Source organism: Choristoneura fumiferana, chromosome 12 (assembly GCF_025370935.1).
Source record: "Choristoneura fumiferana chromosome 12, NRCan_CFum_1, whole genome shotgun sequence".
Lineage (NCBI taxonomy): Eukaryota > Metazoa > Arthropoda > Insecta > Lepidoptera > Tortricidae > Choristoneura > Choristoneura fumiferana.
In genome coordinates, this window is record NC_133483.1 from 22,727,772 (window position 1) to 22,755,584 (window position 27,813).

At 50.7% G+C, this 27,813-nt stretch overlaps 1 protein-coding gene across 1 annotated transcript; it reads left to right on the plus strand.

Annotated features, from left to right (window-relative positions):
• The first annotated feature begins 4,189 nt into the window (after window positions 1-4,189).
• Window positions 4,190-27,507, plus strand: LOC141433742 (uncharacterized). The gene is given in 13 exon segments (XM_074095834.1): window positions 4,190-5,321; window positions 5,324-6,189; window positions 15,920-16,051; window positions 16,618-16,755; window positions 17,032-17,044; window positions 17,380-17,510; window positions 17,680-17,748; window positions 21,655-21,876; window positions 23,810-23,895; window positions 24,650-24,770; window positions 26,454-26,495; window positions 26,896-27,012; window positions 27,312-27,507. Coding segments are annotated over 13 exon segments (3,219 nt in total). The 3' UTR covers window positions 27,462-27,507.
• The last annotated feature ends 306 nt before the right edge of the window (window positions 27,508-27,813 follow it).

Sequence of the window (27,813 nt, forward strand, 5' to 3'; positions counted from 1 at the left end):
AACATAAAAATCTATCTCCCTCCAGGGCAAGGAAATTTCCTTTTTGGATTAAGGCCCATGCGGGTTTGGATGGCAACGAGAGGGCCGACCAGCTAGCCAAAGAAGCCGCTGTAGCATCCAAGAAAAGACCAAACTATGATCTTTGTCCGGTATCACACATCAAGAGAATCCTTCGAAAGGATTCCTTGATGTGTGGAACCGGAGGTATGTGGAAGGTACGACCGCGTCGACCACGAAGCTATTCCTTCCCCAATGCGGTGGAAGCGTACGGAGTGGTCCGAAAGATGGTCCCGCGCGGCATTATTACCCAGGTAATGACCGGGCATGGTGGATTCTCCGAGTACTTAAATCGCTTAAAGTGCAAGGAGAATCCATCATGCTCCTGCGAACCAGGGGTGCCCGAGACGATTGCCCCACCTGCTTCTGAATGTCCCCAGTATGGAGTAACAGAGGTTGACCTGGAAAAATAAAATAGACATAAAACTAACTAAAAGACAATATAAGAGACATAATGATGGGAAAAAAAGAGAAAGATTTATAAAATATTGTATAGAAGTAGCAAGCAAAACCATTGTTAAAAATAAAATAGATAAGAAAAAGTATGTTAAATGATATACTGAGTATATTAGTAATAAGCATGCAAAATATATAGAGTATATAAAATAGTACTAAATTGAAGAGAGTAAGAAAATTGTAAGCAAGTAAATATAAGTACCAAACAAAAATGTGTCCGACAAAGTGTTTTACAAATGTTGACACCCTAACAACTGTAATACATTTATAGATATAAGATAGTTAAGTTAAAATTGTAAGAATGTAGAAAGTTGGGAATTATAAAATAAAGAACACCCGGGGACCCTCTCCCTCCTATTGTTGAAAGAGCAAGAAAATAGTAAAGCATGGTAAAAAACAGAGGACAGCTAGAGAGATACGATAGTATGTAAAAGAGGAAGGAAAGGAATGTAAGATGAAATATAACAATAAGTTAAGTAAAAAATTAGATAGATAGAATAGCAATAATGATAGTAAGAATGAGGAAAGAAAAGATAGAAAGAAAAGGAATGCAGCATGAAAGTGCGAGAAGGATAAGTGATAGAACTGGAGTGAAACGGTATTGTAAACATAGGCTCCGATCATGTTGGAGGAGTCAGAAGTAAAAAAAAAAAAAAAAAAAAAAAAAAAAACTAACCTAAACCTAACCTACCTAACCTAAACCTAACCTAACCTAACCTAACCAAACCTAAACTAACCTAACCTAACTAACCTAACCCTAACCTAACCTAACCTAAACCTATAACCTAACCTAACCTAACCTAACCTAACCTAACCTAACCTAACCTAACCTAACCTTGTCTAGACCTATAAAAACAGGACTTCTGAAGCGCGAGCCTGCCTTACGTCGGCGAAGCTTCACCTCAAGAACTCTAGGAACATAAAGACGGAGATAAAGGAGGAGGTTACGAAGGCTTTTGTGTCGTCTTTATGCTCTTGTGAAAGAGGCAGAGGCTGGGACGGGCAAGGCAGAGGAAGGAGAGAAAAGCCAGAAGTAGGAATGGCCAATAAAGCGGATGCCTCAACCTCACCGACACCCTCGCACAAATTCCTGTTAATCAGGAACGTATAATTTCAGTTCTTGAAAAACACGTTATTGCAATGCGCAAAACACTGCGAAAATGATAGAGCTGGGAACACCAAATTGACAGTCACAATGACGCCATAAAGCAAATACCGGCGGTCACGTACGCGAGTGCAGTTGCATCGAAAGCCCCCCAACAGAGACGCGACACCCTCCACTCAGTGGTGGTCTCGTCAAGTAACGAGACGGAGACTGGCGAGGCCATCCTTAGTAGGATAAGGGAGGCTGTCGATGCAAAAGAGGGATGGGTGAAGGTGGGAGAGAGTCCGTAAGGCCAAGGACCGTAAGGTTATTATGGGGTTTGGCACAAAACAGAACGGGACAAAGTAAAAGACCGACTAAGTAGGAGAACGGCCGACCTCGTCGTCGAGGACATTCGAAACAAAGATCCGCTTTGGTTCTGAAGAATGTCCTCACCATAAACTCGGATGAGGATGTGTGGGGGCTCTTCGGAACCAGAACAAGGAGCTGTTTCGTGGCCTCGGCGCGGAGGACGACCGTATCGAAGTTCGATTAGGAAGAAGCTGAGGAATCCTCATTTGAATCACGTGGTGATCGGCACCTCCCCAGTGATATGGCGTAAGGCGATAGACCTGGGAGTTTGCACATTGACCTGCAGCGGGTAAGAGTTGAAGACCAGACGCCGCTGGTTCAGTGCACCGCTGCCTTGGCTACGGGCATGGCAGACGCTTCTGGTAAGGAGCCGGCGGATGTCTGCAGCCACTGTGGGGGGTCCCCATCTAAGAGCGGAATGTGCGGATTGGCTGTCAGGAGTGCAACCGAGATGCAGGAACTGCGTTAGACAGGGACTTGAAGATGCCGAGCACAACGTGTTCAACGAGGACTGTCCCGTTAGGAAGAGAAGTGGGATTTACTGGCACGGTCGGCCGTAGCATACTGCTAAGGGCAGCCAGGCAAACCATCAGTACGGCTTTATACAGGCGAACCTCCAAAGAAAGAAGCTTGCAACCGAGGAGCTTTTAATCGAAGCCGATAAGCGCAGGATAACGGCCGCGCTACTTCAGGAGCCCTATGTAGGAGGGGCTAGGGTCATGAGGAACTACGGGGGCGTGCGCGTCTTCCAGGGCGCTACAAGAGACGGAAGCGTCAACAAAGCGGCAATTGTTGTCTTTGACTCCACAGTTGACGTCATCCAGTACCCAAAACTCACCACCAACAACATCACGGTGGTAGGTCTCCGGACTAGCGCCTGGGAGGTCGCGCTCGTCTCCTACTACTTCGAGCCCGATCAGCCCATAGAACCCTACATAGAGCATCTGAGGTGGATTGAAAGGAAGCTCGGAACGGGGAGGCTTATCTTTGGAGGGGATGCCAACGCAAAGAGCCCTTGGTGGGGCAGTACTACGGTAGACCACAGGGGGGACAGTTTTTCCGGGACTCTAGAAGAGCTTGGCCTCAATGTGCTCAATAACGGGAAAACTCCAACTTTCGACACAATCAGGGGAGGGAAGCGTTACAGCAGCCACGTGGATGTTACAGCGTGCTCCACAAACCTGCTGAATCTGGTGGACGACTGGAAGGTTGAAGAAGGGCTAACAAGCTCCGACCACAACGGCATAACCTTTAAACTTTCATTGAAACCAAGTAGAGGCACTACAATAAACAGGACCACAAGAATATTCAACACAAAGAAAGCAAATTGGGCTGAATTTCATGAGAAATTCAGCCAATTTACAACAGAACAAAAATTGACCATAGAAGAAATAGCCAAAATTAAAAACACCAACGAATTAGATAGAGCAATAGAAAAATACACAGAAATAATAGACAAAACTTGTAGCATAACGATCCCAAAGAAAAAGACCAAGGAAAAAATTTCTATGCCGTGGTGGTCCGAGAGGTTAGCGGAGATGAAGAAGGAGGTCACCACCAGACGACGCAGAATAAAATGGGCAGCGCCAGTACGACGTGCGAAAGTTGTCGAGGAGTACCTCCAGCACAAAGAGCGGTATGAGGCCGAGGCGGCTAAAGCTCAGATAGACTCCTGGAAGGACTTTTGTCAGAAGCAGGACAGGGAAGGGGTGTGGGAGGGGATCTACCGGGTTATCGGTAGAACGAAGCGAAGGGAGGAGGACTCACCCCTGGAGCGAGACGGGAAGGTGTTGGATGCGAAGGGCTCCGTGAGATTGTTGGCGGAAACGCTCTACCCGGAAGATCCTACAGAGAACGACACCCCCCGTCACCGCCAGACCAGGAGGGAGGCCGAAGTGGTGAACGTGGGTGAGCATGATGGTACATGCGAGCCACCGTTCACCATGACGGAGCTCATGTATGCCACAGAGTCCTTCAACCCCAAAAAAGGCCCCAGGAGGGGATGGCCTCACAGCTGATATCTGTTCCCACGCCATAAAATCCAACCCTGACCTGTTTCTATCAATTATAAACAAGTGCCAGGAGTTAAGTCACTTCCCAGGAGCCTGGAAGGAAGCGGTTGTCGTCATCTTAAGAAAGCCGGGCAAGGAGGACTATACCCACCCGAAGTCATATAGACCGATCGGCTTACTCCCCATGCTCGGAAAAATCTATGAGAAGATGACGATGGCCCGCCTTAAACACCACTTAATTCCAAGATTGAGCACACGCCAGTTCGGGTTTATGCCACAGAGAAGCACCGAGGACTCCCTCTATATCCTAATGCAACATATCAAGAGCAAACTTAACGAAAAGAAAATAGTTACACTTATCTCACTTGATATAGAGGGAGCCTTCGACAGCGCCTGGTGGCCGGCTATTAGGACCCGTCTGGCCGAGGAGAAGTGCCCGATCGTACTGAGGAAGGTCGTCGATAGCTACCTCTGTGACCGCAAAGTCAAGGTACGCTTTGCCGGCGAAGAGTGCAACAAGACCACGACCAAAGGGTGCGTCCAGGGATCAATAGGCGGGCCAGTCCTCTGGAACCTTATACTGGACCCGTTGTTGAGGACCTTGGGGGATTCGGGTGCCTACTGCCAGGCCTTTGCAGATGACGTGGTGATCGTGTGCGATGGAGAGAGGGCCACAGAGATCGAAAGAGAAGCTAACGCGATTCTCGAGCTTGTTCGGGCGTGGGGGGTTGACAACAAATTGAAATTTGCGCCACACAAGACCATGGCCATGGTTATAACCAAAAAGCTAAAATACGACACCCCACGCCTGACCATGGGCGGGACCGCGATAAAGATGGTCAACGAGATCAAGATCCTTGGCGTTACGATCGACGCAGGACTGACCTTCAACGCGCACGTAGCCAATGTCTGTAGAAAGGCAATAAACATACATAAGCAACTCGCGAAGGCAGCAAAAACGAGCTGGGGACTCCACCCGGAGGTAATCCGTGTAATATATGTGGCTACTGTTGAGCCTATTATTTTGTACGCCGCCAGTGTGTGGGCGCCTGCGGTCAGTAAACTGTGCGTCATGCGTCAGCTGGCAACTGTGCAACGTGGGATTGCGCAGAAGCTTTGCAAGGCGTACCGCACGGTTTCACTGAACGCTGCGCTAGTGTTGGCAGGTATACTCCCTCTCGACCTCCGAGTCCGTGAGGCGGCCTTGCTCTACGAGGCCAAGAGGGGGATACCTCAACCAATACTGGGGGGATGGGAAGTGGAACGGATGGCCTCGGCCTTGGAGGCCCCGCATCCTGCCGATCGCAGCGAACTGAAGCTAGTGGGCTTGGCGAACCGGGAGGAGTGGATGCAAACAGTAACTTTGCTGTTCGTATCTTTACAGACGGAAGCAAGATTGAGGGCAAGGTGGGCGCCGCGCTATCCATATGGAATGGTGAGTCAGAAACCAAAACCCTCAAGCTTGCTCTTCCGTCCTTCTGCACGGTTTACCAGGCTGAACTCCTTGCGCTCAGCAGGGCGACGGGGGTGATCCTTGGGCAAAAGGCGGCAACGTTTGGGATCTACAGCGATTCTATGGCGGCCCTTTTGACCATCAAGAACCACGGCTGTCTTCATCCCCTGGCAGTGGAAGCCAGAAGCAATCTGGCAGCATTGTCCCGCCAGGGCAAAGTTGTCAGGTTATTTTGGATTAAGGCCCACGTGGGGCTAGAGGGGAACGAGAGAGCCGATGGTTTGGCAAAGGAGGCCGCCCTAAAGTCTAAGCGGAAGCCGGATTATGACCTGTGCCCTGTCTCATTCGTCAGGCGATCAATACGATTGGCTACGCTTGACGAGTGGAACCGGAGGTACATGTCCGGTGAAACCGCAGCTGTAACAAAGCTTTTCTTCCCCAACGCAGTGGCGGCGTACAGAATAGTCAGGAAGCTCGAAACGACGAATATACGCACGCAGTTCATGACGGGACACGGCGGGGTTTCCGAGTATCTGGAGAGATTCAGGTGCAAGGACAACCCGTCGTGTATTTGTGACCCAAACGCCAGAGAAACGGTGCCACATGTCTTATTGGAGTGCCCAGTCTTTGATCAGGAACGAGTGCAGCTTGAAATAGAGATAGGTACAAAATTGGAAAAACATAATATAAAGGATTTAATGTCAGGCAAACATAGGGACAGGTTTTTGCAGTACTGTGAGCTAATCACAAGAAAGGTAATAGTAAGAAATAAAACGTAGTACTAAAACTATGCTTTTAATATATCATGAGCATATAGCTAATAAGCATAGGTTAAAAATAGTTTTAATGTAAAATAGTTGAGCGAACAGATTAACCAATAAAATGTATTGTAGAAATTAAATAATAAAGTCCCTAGAATATAAGCGTAAATGTAAACCTAGATGTAAGAAACGAGAAATCCTGATATTTAGTCGATAAGAAAATAATAAATATTGTCTTGCTGTTATTAATTTCCCCTAAAAAGCATGTTGAAAAAAAAAAGGTATAGGTGTAGTATAGGCGGGAGTCCCACCCGTAAAATAAAGAGAAGAAGTGAAGAATGAAAGAAAGAAATAGTATGTAGAATGAAAGTGCGAGAGGAATAATTGCGAGAACTGGTATGTATGACAATTAGCTGATAAGGGCCTCGAGGCATGTCGAGGGCAGAAGTGTAGGAAAAAAAAAAAAAAAAAAAAAAAAAAAAAAAAAAAAAAAAAAAAAAAAAAAAAAAAACCTAACTTGTCTTAACCTAACAATTTGGAACCTAACCTAACCTAACCTAACAATTTGGAACCTAAGTTATCAAAACCTAATAATTTATAACCTAACTTATCTACACTAACAATTTGGAACGTAACTTGTCTTAACCTAACAAATTGGAACCTAAGTAAACTAAACCTAATACTTCGGAACCTAACTTGTCAAAACATAACAAATTGAAGAATAACATTTTCGTGTCAGCCCCTAACCTCACTAACCGCACACTCTCTTTCTCTCACACACACACACACACACACACACACAGTTTTTTTTTTTTTTTTTTTTTTTTGTTCATTCCGCTTTAGTTTTGTTAAATTGTATTGGTGTTTACCTTAATTTTACTTTAAGTTCCACTTCGCGTCTACTAGGTATTGCAGATATGTATGATAATCTTTTAAATAGCATAGTGTACTCCAAGGCCCCAAGATACAGGCTCTGCCTAGTTTGGGGTCTGCCAGATATTACTTTGTATGTTGCTGATGTGTATGATTTTTGGAAATAAATTATATTATTATTATTATATTTTAAAACCTGAAGTTTAGAAACCTAATGTTTTCAAACCTAACAAGTTGTAACCTAATTTGTCTAAACCTACTCGTAACAATATGGAACCTAACTTTTTGAACCTAACAAATTCATAACAAACTACTTATTTGAAGCCTAACAATTGGAAACTTGATTTTATGCGGACGCCACGGGATCGCGAACATTTCACCGCGACGCCGCAGGCCAGCCCGGGATGGGCTCCCTCTCTGCGCCCCAAGATGGTATTGGGGCGCTGCGCCCCTAGGATTTTAGGGGCGCTCGTCCAGGACGGCACGTGCAATGCGGGTCCGGGATTCCTCGCCCTCGCCCACTGTGCCGCCACGTCGCGTCTGTCGTGTCAAGTCGGTCAATGTCCTCTCATGTAAGTCAGCCAGTTATGTCCTCTCATGTCGCGTCGTCGTGTCCGGACGACCGCAAACCTTACCAGGCTTGGGCCGCCCAAGAGCTCCCCCTTACCTTTCCCTGTCTAATGAGAACAGGTACTCAGCTCGGGTTCGCCCCCCTCAGACGGCGGCCACAGCCCTCAAAAGGGCTGCGCCGCCCCGGCATCATTGGGCTTGCGCCCTCCGCCCGATAGCAGTGGCGAGCCGCTCGCCACTCGCTGGTAGCCAGTGGCGGGCCGCTCGCCGCTCGCCGGTAGCCAGTGGCGAGCCGCTCGCCGTTTTTCACTGTTCACCTTACTACTAATTGTTAACAAATAAAGTGAATAAAGTTTACCCAAACATCCCCTCCCCTGTAAATAGAATTAAGAAAAGAATAAAAGACGAGGTATGACACAGAGGACAGCTCATAAGATAGAAGTATGAAATAGAGAAAGGAATGTAAGGAAATAACCAAAAGTATGTATAAATAGTTTAAGATAAGATAGAATATTTGAAGCCTAACAATTGGAAACTTGATTTTTTGAACAGAAAATTTGCAACAACTTTTTGAAACAAAACAAATTGAAAACTTCCAATTTCCAACGTGACTTTTAGAAACCTAACGTTTATAAACCTGTTTTTTTTTTAATGTTTGGAGTGGCTTGTTTGAACAATAACCTAACAATTTTAAACTTAACATTTCCAGTTCCTGGCTTTAAAAAGAAAAAACGGAACCCTTATAGGATTACTTTGTTGTCCGTCCGTCCGTCCCTCAGTCCGTCGGTCTGGCAATCTCGGGAACGCATAACTTTATTGATTTGAAATTAAAACTACATACTAAAAAAAAAAAAAAAAAAAAAAAAAAAAAAAAAAAAAAAAAAAAAAAAAAAACTCCGACTCGCATCTCTGTTTTCGAAATGCATGCGCCAAAGAACTATCCGGTGAAATTACTGGCACTTGTGGTATCCCATCTTAGGCCTCTAGGTTGGCAACGCATTTGCAATCCCCCTGGTGTTGCAGGTGTCTATGGGCGGTGGTAACTTACCATCAGGAGACCCACTTGCTCGTTTGCCATCGTCGAATAAAAAAAAAAAAAAAAAAAAAAACTTGAAATTTAACGAGCTTTACGGTGAAAGATTATATTAGATTATATTAGATTGAGGAAACCTGCACAAACCTGCGAAGCAATTCAATGGTATACGTGAAGATCCCAAAACGCACTGGGCCCGCGTGGGAACTACGGCCCAAGCCCTTTCGTTTTGAGAAGGAAGTCTATGCCCAGCAGTGGGACGTGTGTGGGCTGGGATGATGATGATGATGACTCAAATCTACGGTCCCATGAAGCTGCAAAAAATCAAATTTCTTAGTTAACGTAAACAACGGATACGGCCGTTTCAAAATTTAATAGTTATTTGTGCAACAAGAGAGCAAAGTTGGTTTTTGTTGCGAATGTTGATTTTGAATCCCGAGTAAGCGAAGGATTCTATAATGGAATCACGAGCGTCAGCGAGTGATTCTAGGTTAGAATCCTGAGAGGGATTCAAATACACGAGATGCAAAAAAACTTTGGTCTCGTGTGACACATACAATTTTTCACCTGAGCACCCTGCATCACCTGCTAAACTTTCGCGAAATATCATCAAGATACCTTATTTGTAATTATATTTGCGCTTCAATGCATTACTCACATTTTATTTCTTATCCGGTATGCCGTAAAAAAGTTGTTTTATCCCATAGCACCAAATTATTATATAGGTTTAGTTAAGTAAATGTCAATACTACATACCTAATTCAAATAATAAAAATACACGTAAGAGCGAATACGTAAACGACTCCTCGTTATTAAATGTGTTAAAACTATTTACTAGAATTTGACTAACAATACTGAACGCGAATATACGTTTAATGCTAACTTATAAGAGTCGTAATGGCCGATATGGTAACAAGTGTCATAAAAAATGTCATAGTGGAAACAGAAAACAGTACACTATTTTGCCCATAAACATAATATTTAGTAATATTATGTTTATGATTTAGCCTTGCTTCTACGCTGCATGTGAGCGTTGAGCCTGTGTCCGTGTGACACATATAATAATATGATTTCATACAGAATACGCCTTTCATATAAAATAATAAATATACATATTTTATGTTACAAGGCTTTCTCAAAACATATCATGAATATCAGATTTGGCTATAAATATAAACCAATATTCATATTAATTTACTTCTGGCTTTAAAATTCACTCTAACTGAATGATCAGTGAATACTTTACTCATAATAATATAATATAATTAATTATATTTGTGAATTCGACCGATGTGAAGGCTTGACCCGGTACAGTACCAGTTGCCAATTTTCATAGTTAAGGTCAACGGAAAATATTCTTTTCACCTCAGCACCTCAAACAGGCAGGTTTTGCTATGAGAAATCAGTGAGCAAAATCGCAAATTCATATTTAAAGGTTTAACAACATTTATAATAATTTATACGTTTATTGTTCAACCTTTTTCATGACCCCTAGATAAGGCTTTATGCAGTATTAAAAAAAATGTGTGACACTAGTACAATAAGTTCTTTCAAATTTAAAATGCATGTTATGAGTATTAGATTTGTATTGTATCTACTGTACACTTTTTTATGGTTATAAATGTGATTATTATATTTGTTTCTTATTAATCGAATTCTATTTAAAAACTATGTGTTTGTTTATTAAATAGGTAGGTATATGTGGTTTTATTCTTGTTACATTTAAATTATGTTCTCGCTGCTGAGGTGATAAATTGTATGTGTCACACGAGACCAAAGTTTTTTTGCATCTCGTGTATTTGAATCCCTTGCTGTTCTCAGGATTCTAACCTAGAATCACTCGCTGACGCTCGTGATTCCATTATAGAATCCTTCGCTTACTCGGGATTCAAAATCAACATTCGCAACAAAAACCAACTTTGCTCTCTTGTTGCACAAATAACTATTAAATTTTGAAACGGCCGTATCCGTTGTTTACGTTAACTAAGAAATTTGATTTTTTTGCAGCTTCATGGGACCGTAGATTTGAGTCATCATCATCATCATCCCAGCCCACACACGTCCCACTGCTGGGCATAGACTTCCTTCTCAAAACGAAAGGGCTTGGGCCGTAGTTCCCACGCGGGCCCAGTGCGTATTGGGATCTTCACGTATACCATTGAATTGCTTCGCAGGTTTGTGCAGGTTTCCTCAAGATATTTCACCGTAAAGCTCGTTAAATTTCAAATTTTTATTTTTATTTTTTTATTCGACGATGGCAAACGAGCAAGTGGGTCTCCTGATGGTAAGTTACCACCGCCCATAGACACCTGCAACACCAGGGGGATTGCAAATGCGTTGCCAACCTAGAGGCCTAAGATGGGATACCACAAGTGCCAGTAATTTCACCGGATAGTTCTTTGGCGCATGCATTTCGAAAACAGAGATGCGAGTCGGAGTTTGAACCCACGGTCCTCTGCTTGAGAATTCATAGGTCAACACGGCTTTTTTTTTTTTTTTTAAAGCCAGGAACTGGAAATGTTAAGTTTAAAATTGTTAGGTTATTGCTCAAACAAGCCACTCCAGCCAACGGGCCTTTGGGCCCTAAGAGGGCGGCGTCGGGCCTTCGGGCCGATGCCTTTTTGAGGGGGGCGAGCCCAAGCTGAGTACCTGTCTTCATTAGACAGGGAAAGGTGAGGGTGAGCCCTATCGGGCGGAGGGCGCAAGCCCAATGATGCCGGGGCGGCGCAGCCCTTTTGAGGGCTGTGGCCGCCGTCTGAGGGGGGCGAACCCGAGCTGAGTACCTGTTCTCATTAGACAGGGAAAGGTAAGGGGGAGCCCTTGGGCGGCCCAAGCCTGGTAAGGTTTGTGGTCGTCCGGACACGACGACGCGACATGAGAGGACATAACTGACTGACTTACATGAGAGGACATTGACCGACTTGACACGACAGACGCGACGTGGCGGCACAGCGGGCGAGGGCGAGGAATCCCGGACCCGCATTGCACGTGCCGTCCTGGCCGAGCACCGTTAAAATCCTAGGGGCACAGCGCCCCAATACCATCTTGGGGCGCAGAGAGGGAGCCCATCCCGGGCTGGCCTGCGGCGTCGCGGTGAAATGTTCGCGATCCCGTGGCGTCCGCATAAAATCAAGTTTCCAATTGTTAGGCTTCAAATAAGTAGTTTGTTATGAATTTGTTAGGTTCAAAAAGTTAGGTTCCATATTGTTACGAGTAGGTTTAGACAAATTAGGTTACAACTTGTTAGGTTTGAAAACATTAGGTTTCTAAACTTCAGGTTTTAAAATATAATAATAATAATAATAATTTATTTCCAAAAATCATACACATCAGCAACATACAAAGTAATATCTGGCAGACCCCAAACTAGGCAGAGCCTGTATCTTGGGGCCTTGGAGTGCACTATGCTATTTAAAAGATTATCATACATATCTGCAATACCTAGTAGACGCGAAGTGGAACTTAAAGTAAAATGAAGGTAAACACCAATACAATTTAACAAAACTAAAGCGGAATGAACAAAAAAAAAAAAAAAAAAACTGTGTGTGTGTGTGTGTGTGTGTGTGTGTGTGTGTGTGTGTGAGAGAGAGAGAGTGTGCGGTTAGTGAGGTTAGGGGCTGACACGAAAATGTTAGGCTTCAATTTGTTATGTTTTGACAAGTTAGGTTCCGAAGTATTAGGTTTAGTCTACTTAGGTTCCAATTTGTTAGGTTAAGACAAGTTACGTTCCAAATTGTTAGTGTAGATAAGTTAGGTTATAAATTATTAGGTTTTGATAACTTAGGTTCCAAATTGTTAGGTTAGGTTAGGTTAGGTTCCAAATTGTTAGGTTAAGACAAGTTAGGTTCCAAATTATTCGGTTTAGGTAAGTTAGGTTCCAAATTGCGAGGTTTTAAAATTTCAGAGTTGGAAAAATTGCGTCATTTCGGTTCCAACTTCTTAGATTTTACTCGTAGTTTAGGTTATTTTTTGTTTATTTTAACATAATATGTTGGTTGTGGATTAGAAAGTCTTGCTAGTCACGATAGTACGGTTAGATGTGTGGAATGATTCGTTATAGCGTTTAGTTTCAGTTTGGTCCTAAGATCCAATGTTTGGTATGCTTCCATGTCAACAAAAAAAACATCATTTATACCGTTTTTGTGGATTTTTTTCTTTCAAATCAATTGAAATGTACAATATACCATCAGGACTTTCATTCCCGCATACTCAGCATTCGAAAAACGCGCAAAAAATTCGCCCCCCACACCCACCCATCAGAGGCTCGCTTGGCTACATTACCTCGGTCCGTAGGTATTTAACATGTTTTTCGTAAATAACAACCAAATCGTCTGGTTTTTGGGCCAAAAAAGATTTTTTTACGATGAAGGTATTTATTCCACACATTTTAATACCTTTTTCGCCCGTGTCATTCGTCTCTTTTATTACCTTATTGATGTTTTAATCTCTTTTTGACTTGAAAATTGAGCTAAAATAAGGATAACACTGGTTTTCTTGTCCTTGTTGTACTTTTTCGTTCATTTCAAGCTGAATTTAACTAACACTATCATTTTTCTTTATTTTAAAAGAATTCTTGCCCCTCTAGAACGTTTCAAAGCAAAATAAACCTTATTGTTATCAATTTATTCTCAAGCATTTATAAATTTACCTGAATAATTTGTGTCTTCTATCAATGTGGGCGTTTTATTCTAAAACTTCTCTACATTATTGATGAAATTTAGAGTATACTCGTAGGTGTCTCATTCATAATGTCTGCTACTTAGTTGGGGTGTTCAATGGTAGAATCATTATTTTTAGGTAAGGGAACTGTTACAGATATTGAAAAATAAAATTTCAATAAAGTACAATGTGTGGCACATATTTCGATAGCTCTTTTAAAATCATTTTGATGTGTCTTAAACAAAATTTTGATTAAATTAATGCTTTTGGAAATAATCGCTCCGAAAGTTGTGAAAATAAAATTGTGTCCTCTCCACGTCCTGTCCACCTTATTTTCTAAAACGTTTACGTTTAAAAAAAATATGAAAATATATTTTATCCGCGTGAATAAATATTCACGCGTATGAGAATATTCATATTATATTATAAAATTATAATTCAACTGCTGAATCTAATGAAAATTGTAAGATTTCTCAAAAATAACATTTTGAATTCCATACCATATTGCTTAGGTACACCTATATGCGCATCAAAGTCCATCCTATGCCCTAACTAGCCCATGCCCTATGCTTCTGACAATCTCAAACTATCTTCATACCAAATTCATTTAAATAGATTCACCGGTTTAAGCGCGAAGACTAACAGACCGACGGCCGACGAACATACTTTCGCATTTGTAATATTACCTACTAATAAGGATAATATCGAAAGTAGGATGGTTGCGGTTTTCTAGTGAAAATACCCTACATGGTATAGGTATGTACAACATACATATCTGTGTATTTAAATTCAATCAAAGAGGCGCAACTCATACATAACTACCATAGAGGTACCATAGCTTATTTGAAAGTTATGAAACGTTTAAAAAAGTTAGTTCGCTGGTCGGTTTGCGCGTTTGCGCCTGGCAGCCGCTGTCAGTGTCACTGGTTGTATCGGTGCGTCGCCGGCGATTTACTTGGTTCGAATCGTTTTGTATCAGTTTTATATCAGCTTTGTGGAGCAAGTGTCGGCCCGTCGTCCTCGCAGCCTGCCGCCCCTTGCCGCGAGCCGGAGCACTACCATGAAGGTGAGGGCCGCGCGCCGCCGACCCGATTGTGACCACGTGGTCACCGGGGGGTCACGTAACACGTACACGTGGGTGGTGCAGCAGAACTGACTGACTGCGGCAGGCTCTGAGCTGCTCGTGACACTAGTAAGACGCTCCGGGTCATTGAGCAGAGTGGCCAGGTAGGAGCGTGTGCTGCTATGAGCCCCCCCCCCCTATCATTAGGTTAGAAGCCGCCGGCTCGCCGTCGCGTCCAACTATCTGGGGGGCTACTACGAAATTCAAAAATCGAAGTTCGTGTCGTCGCACATTCCCTCTCACTCTTGTATTAAATAATATAAGCATCAGTGAGACGGCAAGATACCTACGAAGTTCGGATCCGACTAAAGGCATTCTTTCATTCGACCAAATCGCTGGCAATATTCGCAACTGATATTATACATAATGCACCTATAAGTACATTTCGCCGACAAACGATTAGCATTTTCGTTTCATTCAGTTGGCATACGAAGTAATACGCCGAAAAACTGCTTTGGGCTTAAAACCACTAAATTTCCACACTTACCTTATTCACTAATACGAATAATATTATTTGTTCGTAGCTAATACCGCTAATTTTCAAATTACCATGGGCTCATAATACCTAAAATGTCAAACTGTCTCTTGTATTGAAATGAACGAAATTCATTATGACTGATTTAAAATGTCATATTCACTAAATACCTCAGGATTGAAATGCACAATTCATTGCATTGCATTGTTTTATTTTGTGTACTTATGTAATTTGCGAAATGCGAATAAACGTTTTCTATTCTCAAATACCGAATGAAAGAAATGACAAAATATTAAAACAACTCAAACCGAAAACACCCAAAAGGCAAAAATGCCTAATTTTTTTTCACAGGTGTTTTTGAGAAATTTGATGTTGATTATTGACTTTTAGTATAGTTCCTGTTCAACATACAAATTAAGGTATTTTAACTTTTTTTTTTTTTATTCGACTGGATGGCAAAAGAGCAAGTGGGTCTCCTGATGGTAAGAGATCACCACCGCCCATAAACATCTGAAACACCAGGGGTATCGCAGACGCGTTGCCAACCTAGAGGCCCAAGATGAGATACCTCAAGTGCCAGTAATTTCACCGGCGGCACTTTTGGTTGTTTTAAGCATATGTTGTTTTGCCATGAAAGTGATTTTGAAGTTTAGGTATTATGAGACTAAGGTATTTTTAAATTCAGCCATATTAAGATTCCGGTGCTATAAGAAAACAAAATTAGGCATTCTGCAATTTAGGTATTTTGAGACCAAGAAGTTTTGAGGTCTGGGAATATTGATAAAAAGGTAAAATGCAATTTAGAAGTTCTAAGCCCAAAGCGAAAAACTATTGGTAGCATAAAATCAGATTAGTACATACACAGCCGATATAGAAGCGTATAGGTATAAAGCCAAATGATCATTTGGATGCATTTTGTCCGCGGTAGGTACGTACAGGTATATCCCCCTCCGACCTCCGCAGCTCCCAGTAACTATTTGGTCATCAGCAGGCGTGCGCGAGCGGCAGCAGCCCCGCGCTGGGCGGGTCCCCGCGCGCCCCCCCGGCCGCCCCGCGCCCCCGCGCGCCCCCGCACCCCGCGTCCCCCGCGCGTCCACACGCCAGCGCTTCCGCTACAAGACTTGTAAGTAACACCACAATACACGCGACAAAAAGCAGTAATTCGACTTCGTACTTAGCGCCCGAATCCACGCACGCACACAGCTAAGCGTCATTTACACGGCCGCTAACCAATCTTCGCAAGACAATACTACGCAGAGCCACGTTGCTTCAAAATTTATGGAGAGTTCGGCTAAGCATGTGGCAGCTTCTGTTTTACTTTTTGTAGTCGCCAACCCTAGCGCTCCACGCAGCTGTAGGCTCAGTAGGTATAAATTTCAAAAATAGGGCTGAGTCAAACTACTGCCTATTGCTTGTATTATGGTAAGACTCACTCTTCTACTGGTTGTAGCAGGTTGTAGCCAAACGTAATGAGATGAGACTTGATGAGAGTAGGTAATACAAATGTCATCGATATCACTGAGTTATCTCTTCTTTTTGAAGTCCAATTACTACAGAAATCTAAGACTTACCTGAAAACTTACCTGCACTATTATTGTAATGTAATGTACGCAATTGATTTATCCTGTGTTCGTTTATTTATTATTCTATTCTTTTATGAGTCGCTTGGTACTTGTGTTCGTTTGGCAGCGTTCGCGGTCGGGCGGTGCGCGCAATGGGCGCGGCGTTGGAGCGGCAGCGGGAGCGGGAGCGGGAGCGGGAGCAGGAGCGGGAGCGGGCGTGAGAGCGGGAGGCGCCGGCGAGCAGCTGAGCCGCCCCGACAGCAAGGTGCGCGCTGCTGCTGCATGAGGCGCGGCGCCGCGCGAGGAAGGGCCAAGCAGACCGCCTCGGTCACGGCTTCTTCCGATCAAGTTTTCTTACATATTTTCGAGCGGCTCTTCTGATGGTCTTGCGCCTCTCCGTTTGATACTGTCAGTGGGATGATTGAGGCGCCAGTCTCCTCCGCCCGCAGTTCCGCGCACGGTGCCGTGTTCCTCGTTGTGCGCTGTCGTTCTGTCCTTATCGGATGCAGCTGAAATTGATCCTTCCCTTCTCTGTTTGCAGAGCGTGTCACCGCGTAAGTACACTGCACGGTCGATGGTGTTCGCGAGAGAATTTCGGCCGCCGAAGTAGCGCAGCGCAGCAGACCGGCTCTTGAGTGGCGACCGTGTGACGGCAAACGTAGCGCCCACAGCTAGGGGAATGATGATATTAGTGAGACAGCGGTCCGAGAGTGGAGGAGAGCTGAAGATCGAGCTCAGAGGCGCGCCAGGTCGCCAGGCGCCAGGTCGAGGACGATGACATGTCTTGTATTTCTAGTTGAAGTACGCTAACTCGGGCATTTTTCTCCGTAGGCGACTTCGCTCAAACAGTATTTTGTGGTGGACGTAGAAGCGTGAACTCGTGTTGCAGATTCTTTGCGGTCGTGGACGAGGGTGGACGTGGTTGCGGGGGTCGCCGACTCGGCCGAGGTGGCGGGCGCGGTGCGCGAGCTGCGGAGAGCGGCGCGCGCGCTGGGAGACCGGCTGCAGGAGCTGCACGGGGTGAGTGACGACGTTTTAAGTAGATTTCGACGCGACCGGCATTGCCCACCAACCGCTATAGTCGAGGCCAAAGATGTATTTTCCTTTAGTAATTTGGCACTGTACGCCTTCCGATCGTGTTACACAAAAGTTGTCTTCCCGTGCGTCAGTGTCTGTGTGTATGTTACAGCACGCGGCGGCGGGGCGCTGGGAGGCGGGCGAGGCGCGCGCGCTGGCGACCGCGCTTGGCGCCCTGCAGGCTCGTGCGCGCCCGCTGCTGGCGCCCGGCCAGCCGGAGGGCGCCTGCCGCTACGGTCAGTGTCAGTGTGTGGCCAGCCGGAGGGCGCCTACCGCTACGGTCAGTGTCAGTGTGTCGCGCGCCCGCTGCTGGCGCCCGGCCAGCCGGAGGGCGCCTGCCGCTACGGTCAGTGTCAGTGTGTGGCCAGCCGGAGGGCGCCTGCCGCTACGGTCAGTGTCAGTGTGTCGCGCGCCCGCTGCTGGCGCCCGGCCAGCCGGAGGGCGCCTGCCGCTACGGTCAGTGTCAGTGTGTCGCGCGCCCGCTGCTGGCGCCCGGCCAGCCGGAGGGCGCCTGCCGCTACGGTCAGTGTCAGTGTGTCGCGCGCCCGCTGCTGGCGCCCGGCCAGCCGGAGGGCGCCTGCCGCTACGGTCAGTGTCAGTGTGTGGCCAGCCGGAGGGCGCCTGCCGCTACGGTCAGTGTCAGTGTGTCGCGCGCCCGCTGCTGGCGCCCGGCCAGCCGGAGGGCGCCTGCCGCTACGGTCAGTGTCAGTGTGTCGCGCGCCCGCTGCTGGCGCCCGGCCAGCCGGAGGGCGCCTGCCGCTACGGTCAGTGTCAGTGTGTCGCGCGCCCGCTGCTGGCGCCCGGCCAGCCGGAGGGCGCCTGCCGCTACGGTCAGTGTCAGTGTGTCGCGCGCCCGCTGCTGGCGCCCGGCCAGCCGGAGGGCGCCTGCCGCTACGGTCAGTGTCAGTGTGTCGCGCGCCCGCTGCTGGCGCCCGGCCAGCCGGAGGGCGCCTGCCGCTACGGTCAGTGTCAGTGTGTCGCGCGCCCGCTGCTGGCGCCCGGCCAGCCGGAGGGCGCCTGCCGCTACGGTCAGTGTCAGTGTGTCGCGCGCCCGCTGCTGGCGCCCGGCCAGCCGGAGGGCGCCTGCCGCTACGGTCAGTGTCAGTGTGTCGCGCGCCCGCTGCTGGCGCCCGGCCAGCCGGAGGGCGCCTGCCGCTACGGTCAGTGTCAGTGTGTCGCGCGCCCGCTGCTGGCGCCCGGCCAGCCGGAGGGCGCCTGCCGCTACGGTCAGTGTCAGTGTGTCGCGCGCCCGCTGCTGGCGCCCGGCCAGCCGGAGGGCGCCTGCCGCTACGGTCAGTGTCAGTGTGTCGCGCGCCCGCTGCTGGCGCCCGGCCAGCCGGAGGGCGCCTGCCGCTACGGTCAGTGTCAGTGTGTGGCCAGCCGGAGGGCGCCTGCCGCTACGGTCAGTGTCAGTGTGTGGCCAGCCGGAGGGCGCCTGCCGCTACGGTCAGTGTCAGTGTGTCGCGCGCCCGCTGCTGGCGCCCGGCCAGCCGGAGGGCGCCTGCCGCTACGGTCAGTGTCAGTGTGTCGCGCGCCCGCTGCTGGCGCCCGGCCAGCCGGAGGGCGCCTGCCGCTACGGTCAGTGTCAGTGTGTCGCGCGCCCGCTGCTGGCGCCCGGCCAGCCGGAGGGCGCCTGCCGCTACGGTCAGTGTCAGTGTGTCGCGCGCCCGCTGCTGGCGCCCGGCCAGCCGGAGGGCGCCTGCCGCTACGGTCAGTGTCAGTGTGTCGCGCGCCCGCTGCTGGCGCCCGGCCAGCCGGAGGGCGCCTGCCGCTACGGTCAGTGTCAGTGTGTCGCGCGCCCGCTGCTGGCGCCCGGCCAGCCGGAGGGCGCCTGCCGCTACGGTCAGTGTCAGTGTGTCGCGCGCCCGCTGCTGGCGCCCGGCCAGCCGGAGGGCGCCTGCCGCTACGGTCAGTGTCAGTGTGTGGCCAGCCGGAGGGCGCCTGCCGCTACGGTCAGTGTCAGTGTGTCGCGCGCCCGCTGCTGGCGCCCGGCCAGCCGGAGGGCGCCTGCCGCTACGGTCAGTGTCAGTGTGTGGCCAGCCGGAGGGCGCCTGCCGCTACGGTCAGTGTCAGTGTGTCGCGCGCCCGCTGCTGGCGCCCGGCCAGCCGGAGGGCGCCTGCCGCTACGGTCAGTGTCAGTGTGTGGCCAGCCGGAGGGCGCCTGCCGCTACGGTCAGTGTCAGTGTGTCGCGCGCCCGCTGCTGGCGCCCGGCCAGCCGGAGGGCGCCTGCCGCTACGGTCAGTGTCAGTGTGTCGCGCGCCCGCTGCTGGCGCCCGGCCAGCCGGAGGGCGCCTGCCGCTACGGTCAGTGTCAGTGTGTGGCCAGCCGGAGGGCGCCTGCCGCTACGGTCAGTGTCAGTGTGTGGCCAGCCGGAGGGCGCCTGCCGCTACGGTCAGTGTCAGTGTGTCGCGCGCCCGCTGCTGGCGCCCGGCCAGCCGGAGGGCGCCTGCCGCTACGGTCAGTGTCAGTGTGTCGCGCGCCCGCTGCTGGCGCCCGGCCAGCCGGAGGGCGCCTGCCGCTACGGTCAGTGTCAGTGTGTGGCCAGCCGGAGGGCGCCTGCCGCTACGGTCAGTGTCAGTGTGTCGCGCGCCCGCTGCTGGCGCCCGGCCAGCCGGAGGGCGCCTGCCGCTACGGTCAGTGTCAGTGTGTGGCGCGCCCGCTGCTGGCGCCCGGCCAGCCGGAGGGCGCCTGCCGCTACGGTCAGTGTCAGTGTGTCGCGCGCCCGCTGCTGGCGCCCGGCCAGCCGGAGGGCGCCTGCCGCTACGGTCAGTGTCAGTGTGTCGCGCGCCCGCTGCTGGCGCCCGGCCAGCCGGAGGGCGCCTGCCGCTACGGTCAGTGTCAGTGTGTCGCGCGCCCGCTGCTGGCGCCCGGCCAGCCGGAGGGCGCCTGCCGCTACGGTCAGTGTCAGTGTGTCGCGCGCCCGCTGCTGGCGCCCGGCCAGCCGGAGGGCGCCTGCCGCTACGGTCAGTGTCAGTGTGTCGCGCGCCCGCTGCTGGCGCCCGGCCAGCCGGAGGGCGCCTGCCGCTACGGTCAGTGTCAGTGTGTCGCGCGCCCGCTGCTGGCGCCCGGCCAGCCGGAGGGCGCCTGCCGCTACGGTCAGTGTCAGTGTGTCGCGCGCCCGCTGCTGGCGCCCGGCCAGCCGGAGGGCGCCTGCCGCTACGGTCAGTGTCAGTGTGTCGCGCGCCCGCTGCTGGCGCCCGGCCAGCCGGAGGGCGCCTGCCGCTACAGTCAGTGTCAGTGTGTGGCCAGCCGGAGGGCGCCTGCCGCTACGGTCAGTGTCAGTGTGTCGCGCGCCCGCTGCTGGCGCCCGGCCAGCCGGAGGGCGCCTGCCGCTACGGTCAGTGTCAGTGTGTGGCCAGCCGGAGGGCGCCTGCCGCTACGGTCAGTGTCAGTGTGTCGCGCGCCCGCTGCTGGCGCCCGGCCAGCCGGAGGGCGCCTGCCGCTACGGTCAGTGTCAGTGTGTGGCCAGCCGGAGGGCGCCTGCCGCTACGGTCAGTGTCAGTGTGTGGCCAGCCGGAGGGCGCCTGCCGCTACGGTCAGTGTCAGTGTGTCGCGCGCCCGCTGCTGGCGCCCGGCCAGCCGGAGGGCGCCTGCCGCTACGGTCAGTGTCAGTGTGTCGCGCGCCCGCTGCTGGCGCCCGGCCAGCCGGAGGGCGCCTGCCGCTACGGTCAGTGTCAGTGTGTCGCGCGCCCGCTGCTGGCGCCCGGCCAGCCGGAGGGCGCCTGCCGCTACGGTCAGTGTCAGTGTGTCGCGCGCCCGCTGCTGGCGCCCGGCCAGCCGGAGGGCGCCTGCCGCTACGGTCAGTGTCAGTGTGTCGCGCGCCCGCTGCTGGCGCCCGGCCAGCCGGAGGGCGCCTGCCGCTACGGTCAGTGTCAGTGTGTCGCGCGCCCGCTGCTGGCGCCCGGCCAGCCGGAGGGCGCCTGCCGCTACGGTCAGTGTCAGTGTGTCGCGCGCCCGCTGCTGGCGCCCGGCCAGCCGGAGGGCGCCTGCCGCTACGGTCAGTGTCAGTGTGTCGCGCGCCCGCTGCTGGCGCCCGGCCAGCCGGAGGGCGCCTGCCGCTACGGTCAGTGTCAGTGTCTTGTTCAGTGTTCATTGCGCGCGGCGGCCCCGGGACGCGCCCCCGCCGCCCCCCGCGCGCGCAGTGAACAGCGCGCCGCTCATTGTTCGCGCGGCGTGTTGCAGAGCCGGCGCTGGCGCACGAGATGCGCATGCCGCACCCGAGCGTGCTGCTGGCGCCCCCCCCCCCCGCCCCCCGCCGCCCCCGCACTCCACGCGCACGCCCCGCCCGGCGCGCTGCGCAGCAAGTCCGTGAGTATTACAGGCGCAGTCGCCGCCACCACAATATCAAACAACTAAAATACATCGTGATATTTTTGATAAGGGAACATTCGACAGTTCATATTATGGAGTAATTTTATTTAACACACCGGTGGCTTGACTCATACCGTTTTAAAATATATCCAAGTATTATTTAATTATATTTGTATAAAAAATATATGATTAATTATGCGCAGCAAACAGTGCTATTAAGTTTCATAATATTGAAGACTGTTAACTAATGTGTGTTGCCATCTCAAATATCTATTTCATAAAATAAAATCTGTCTCTCAAGGTTACAGCCCGCGGCACGTAGATGTAGCGCTGACTGTTAATTTATGTGCATGTGACAGCCGCGCACGGCAACAAGCTCTTTCGCTCGCCCAAAGCGCAGCACACAGTCTCTCGTGATACCTTATTTTGTAGTTCAGCGCATTAACGATCGCCGCCGGTATACTTACGTGCCGCGGGCCGAACATTACGTCACCGTAAACTCAGGTTTCTATAGTCCTAGCGTTCATCAATAGTCCAAACGGACTTTTTAATATTTCGAACAGCTGCTCGATGAACCTCCTAAACGTTAGCAGTTCTGTAATTGTTCGTAATGTTAAAAAGTCCGTTTGGACTATTGATGAACGCTTGGGACTATAGATACCTGAGTTTACGGCACTACTTTAAAAAAAAAACTCATACAGAAAGAAGTAAAGGAAGAAAAAAAAGAAGGCTTAGAATGGGGTCTTAATTTAGTCTGTTTTAATGTTTTAACCCTACAAAGGCACAGGATTGCGCGTTTACCGCAAAAAGTCTGCGTTTGTCGCATCACCTTTTTTTGAGAGCACTTCCCTAGCTGCCACTGCCAGTATCGGAATCCATGGTGTTGACATCTCGAGTGAAGTCCAGTTCCGCGGCCATTTAGAAGGGTAAGGCTAAATTAGCCTCGAAGGAGTTCGGCGTGCTCAACAGACCGAGACAGTATTGGAGCTGTCGCGGCGGCTGAGCGAGAGCCTCGTCCAATGCGCGCCGCGCCCCCGTCCACTGCGGCGCTGCCTGTGAGTGGCGCGCAGTGGACGGGGCCGCGGCCGCAGCCTGCAGCGAGCGTTGGTCGCAGGAGCTGGAGCTGTCGCGGCGGCTGAGCGAGAGCCTCGTCCAATGCGCGCCGCGCCCCCGTCCACTGCGGCGCTGCCTGTGAGTGGCGCGCAGTGGACGGGGCCGCGGCCGCAGCCTGCAGCGAGCGTTGGTCGCAGGAGCTGGAGCTGTCGCGGCGGCTGAGCGAGAGCCTCGTCCAATGCGCGCCGCGCCCCCGTCCACTGCGGCGCTGCCTGTGAGTGGCGCGCAGTGGACGGGGCCGCGGCCGCAGCCTGCAGCGAGCGTTGGTCGCAGGAGCTGGAGCTGTCGCGGCGGCTGAGCGAGAGCCTCGTCCAATGCGCGCCGCGCCCCCGTCCACTGCGGCGCTGCCTGTGAGTGGCGCGCAGTGGACGGGGCCGCGGCCGCAGCCTGCAGCGAGCGTTGGTCGCAGGAGCTGGAGCTGTCGCGGCGGCTGAGCGAGAGCCTCGTCCAATGCGCGCCGCGCCCCCGTCCACTGCGGCGCTGCCTGTGAGTGGCGCGCAGTGGACGGGGCCGCGGCCGCAGCCTGCAGCGAGCGTTGGTCGCAGGAGCTGGAGCTGTCGCGGCGGCTGAGCGAGAGCCTCGTCCAATGCGCGCCGCGCCCCCGTCCACTGCGGCGCTGCCTGTGAGTGGCGCGCAGTGGACGGGGCCGCGGCCGCAGCCTGCAGCGAGCGTTGGTCGCAGGAGCTGGAGCTGTCGCGGCGGCTGAGCGAGAGCCTCGTCCAATGCGCGCCGCGCCCCCGTCCACTGCGGCGCTGCCTGTGAGTGGCGCGCAGTGGACGGGGCCGCGGCCGCAGCCTGCAGCGAGCGTTGGTCGCAGGAGCTGGAGCTGTCGCGGCGGCTGAGCGAGAGCCTCGACATGCAGGAGCGACTCGCCGCTGACAACGCCGCGCTCGACGGCAAGCGGTGAGCGACACAAAATTATGCTTTGCTTTGTGCTTTAGTTAGTTTTGCTTTGTGGCTAATTCCTAAAGTGATAATTGCATGATATTTGCGACGATGGCGCTTTCTATGCGGCTAGCGCATTTTTCATGCGAAAGATTTAAATAAGTACTTAATGTTGAAAGTATCGGGACGATTTCAGACTAACGTTTTTTTTGCATGGGTGTATACGATCGTATCGGTATACGCACACGCGCGCTACTTTAAGTCGAACGCGCGGAGGTATACGCGTTCATTCCTGCATTTAAGTTCAAAATTAGAAGTGTTGAGTCAGTCTCAGTATCAACATGAAATAGAAAGGACATGTTTACGCTCGCGCTTATACGGGCTTGAAGAAAACAAAACCGCATTTATGCACTACTAAAAACGCGCTTTTTTTGCGCAAATTAAACTCTACTCTGAAACCGCTCTCCAATATGGAAACTCAGCAAAAATTAAAGTGAAAAAAAAGACTAAAAAGTTCGGATGCCCGCGCCGGCCGGAACGAAACTTTTCGAGTGACTCACAACGACAGCGCCGCCCGCCCGTCAACTGCCACTTTTCAAAATCGGAACGCGTCATCGCGACGGCCGCCCGTCGCTGAAGGCTGTCAGTCTGTTTACACGATGAGACTTTGACATAGAAAACAACTTAAAAATGCAAAAGTACAAATAACTGGTGCGCGAGTGCAGGCGGCGGCGGCGGCGGCGGCAGTACTGGTCGGCGGCGCGTGTTGCAGGTACGTGCTGTACAAGGAGCTGATGTGTAAGGAGCAGCGGCTGGAGACGGCGCGCGCGCAGGCCGCCCGCCTCCGCGCTGAGATGAAGCTGCTGGCGGGAGACAACGCGCGCCTCGCGCAGGTCACCCCCCCCCCTCACACACAAACACGCACACCCGTGCTGCGGGACCTACACTCTCGCCTCGTCTCGTGTATCGGCCCGCGACTCGCGTGATCGACGGTAAATGAGCTTCCCGCTTACACTGTCGTGGCGAGTTCAGTTGTCTTTGAGCTTAAAACCTGCGCAGCACAAGGTTCAGACCCGAATGAAGCGAGAGCGCGAATGTAAACACCATAAGCTCGCGTTCGTCGAGAGGTCCTTTGACTCGTGCACTAAAACCGGCCCGGACGCGAGCGCCGCGAGGGGCGAGGCGAGGCGCGAGGCGAGAGTGTAAATCTCGTGTAACACAACGCGCGGCTCGAGCAGGTCCCGCCGGCTGCCACTGCCACCGACAGCGCTGCCGTCTCCTGCGGCCACACTGCATACTGCCCGGCCCGAAGTAACCAAACAGTCGCATGCCGATTTAGAGACAACTGCGTTTTGTTTTACTTTTCCTTACTGAATTTCAGGCTTTCTGATAGATTTACATACATACATGTTTTTTGCTGAGATAGATATTTATTTATCTATTTATTCAACAACATTGATATAGCTAATATTTCACTAATATTAAGACTAATTATATTACTACAAAATACTAACACACTACACTATCTATATACCCGTTACTTGACTAATTACATAAACGTAAACAGCCCATTTCTTCAGTAAAATGTAGCAATAGCTGCTACTGCAGTGTTCGTTACGAGGGCAGTACTCTACACCTCATCTGCGCCGAGCTCGAGCTGCGAACTCACACAGGCTGACACTCTGCCGCTTCTACGGTCACTACACTACACCGCTACACCGCTACACAGCAACGGCCCAGAGCCCGGACACCGTCAGAATCATTTCACTGGGGTGCGGTGCGCGAGGATGGTCAGACACGCTTGAGCTGCGTGATTCATTCTCAGGCAGCGTGCTACAGACACGGCCGCAGCTCCTAACATTAACTGTACACTGTACCACTACACTACACTGTACATTACACTAACATACAAGGGTAGCGCTCAGCTAAGCTGCTAGCTGAATCGCAGCCACTGCCGACTACCAGCACTGGTCAGTACCACACCACACCACTGACACCAGCACCCGACAGTCCCGGCGAAGAGCGCGAGCGAACGCTAGAGGTAACTTAAAGAAATAAATTAACATTCTCGTGTGAAAAAAGTTTAAAATTATGGGATTGGTTAATGCTTTGCCCCGATACTATCTTATCTTAGGCCTCTAGGTTGGCAACGCATCTGCAATACCCCTGGTGTTGCAGATGTTTATGGGCGGTGGTGATCTCTTGCCATCAGGAGATCCATTTCCTAGTTTGTCATCCAGTCGAATAAAAAAAATACTAGCCCGATTTGTAAGTCCCCGCTTCTCCGACCCCCGGCTCATAAGAGCGCGCGGGGCGTGGAATATGCCGGCCGTCCTGCCACATGGAGTAAAAGTATCTTATTTACAATATTTAAGATATACTTTCCGGAGATGCGGCACAGCCATGGGAAGCCCTGATTGTGTAGTAGAGACAAATATATTTTTTTTCACAAAATACGCTTTAATTTGGCACGTTGAGAACGCTGAAGTTTAAGTTAGTTCAAGAGTCACAGCTGCTATACTTGAGGCCTGATTTAGCCGGCAGTACATCTTTAATATAATTGTAATGTTCAGCAGGTAGCGGCTCAGGCGAGACAAGCAGACTCTGCAGACGCACAGGTGAGTCCCTCGTTCTGACTAACGCTTGCGCCTTGCTCGGCCCACTGCGGCTGGTGACGTTCTCTGTTCATGGCGCGGCCGACACGCTCGCCGCACGGCAGCCACCTGGCAGCGCGCGCAATGAACAGAGAGCGCTCGCCGTGACCGGCTGGCCGCGCCTGTTGCAGGGTGCGCAGGCGGCGCAGCGAGCGGAGTGTGGGACGGCGACGACGCGGGCGCGGGCGCAGGCGCAGACTCGTACGCGGACTTGGTGAGGCTCGCTACAGATCACTATACTTTTAATTTTTTAACGGCCCCTTTGTGTATCCAGATGCCTTATTGTCTGGTCGTGTTCACTACTTCATCCTGCTACATGGTTTGGATGAGGGACCGTTTGGTCGTGACGCGCGTCCGGTTGCAGGAGCAGCAGCTGCGCGCGCTAGAGGAGGAGCTGCGGGCGCTGCGCAGAGACATGGCGGAGACTAAGGGCAGCGCGTGCCGCGGCGGCGGCGGGAAGAACACATGCTTCGAACAGCCCGTGAGTCGTAGCTCAAGAGCTATACTTACATTTTTTTAGCATTAGAAAAAGGGTAAACCATCTTGACGAGTGTTTTTATTGAAAAACCTTTTTTAAAAAACAGTAACTTTTATAATACCAAAAGCATGTAAATGATCATAATTATTATGTCCTTTCTACAATTTCACTATGATTTCCTTGACAACAGTATGAGATGTCAACATGACATTAGTGGGTACTCTGTTCATGCATGATTCAATTTGAGTGTACATGTATAAATGTAAGTATTCGGTCATGCTGCATGTTGTGTGTGGTTGCAGCCGGGCATGCCGCCCATGCCGCCGATGCAGCGCGTGGTGAGTGACCCCCCCCCCCCCCGCGGTGACGTCACAGCCAGCCCGAAGGGTTCACACCACCGACCGAACCGAAGGAAACACGCTACTTTCGTCTTTAACTATTTTATTTTTTAATATTTGTTGGTAAGATGAAAATTTCCCCTGAAACATGATTACTACGTCTACGGTCTGTTCGATTATTATGTTGATGAACAAAGCCGACCCGACGCAATAGCTGCGCTCGGCTTATCGCTTAGTGCATAAGTGCGGTAAGCCGAGAGGCTTTTTCACTGAACCTTTATCTACATACACGATGATTTTTAATCGGTGATCAGGAATAACAAAAGCGATAGAGACGGCCATACTGAATAACTTTTCTATGGGACCATTACGAAAATAGAAAAAAAACCTGATTGCAATCATTAAGGCCGGAGAGGTTTCTATTTTATAAAATAACTGGTTTTTTTACCCCCTGTTAGATTGGTCC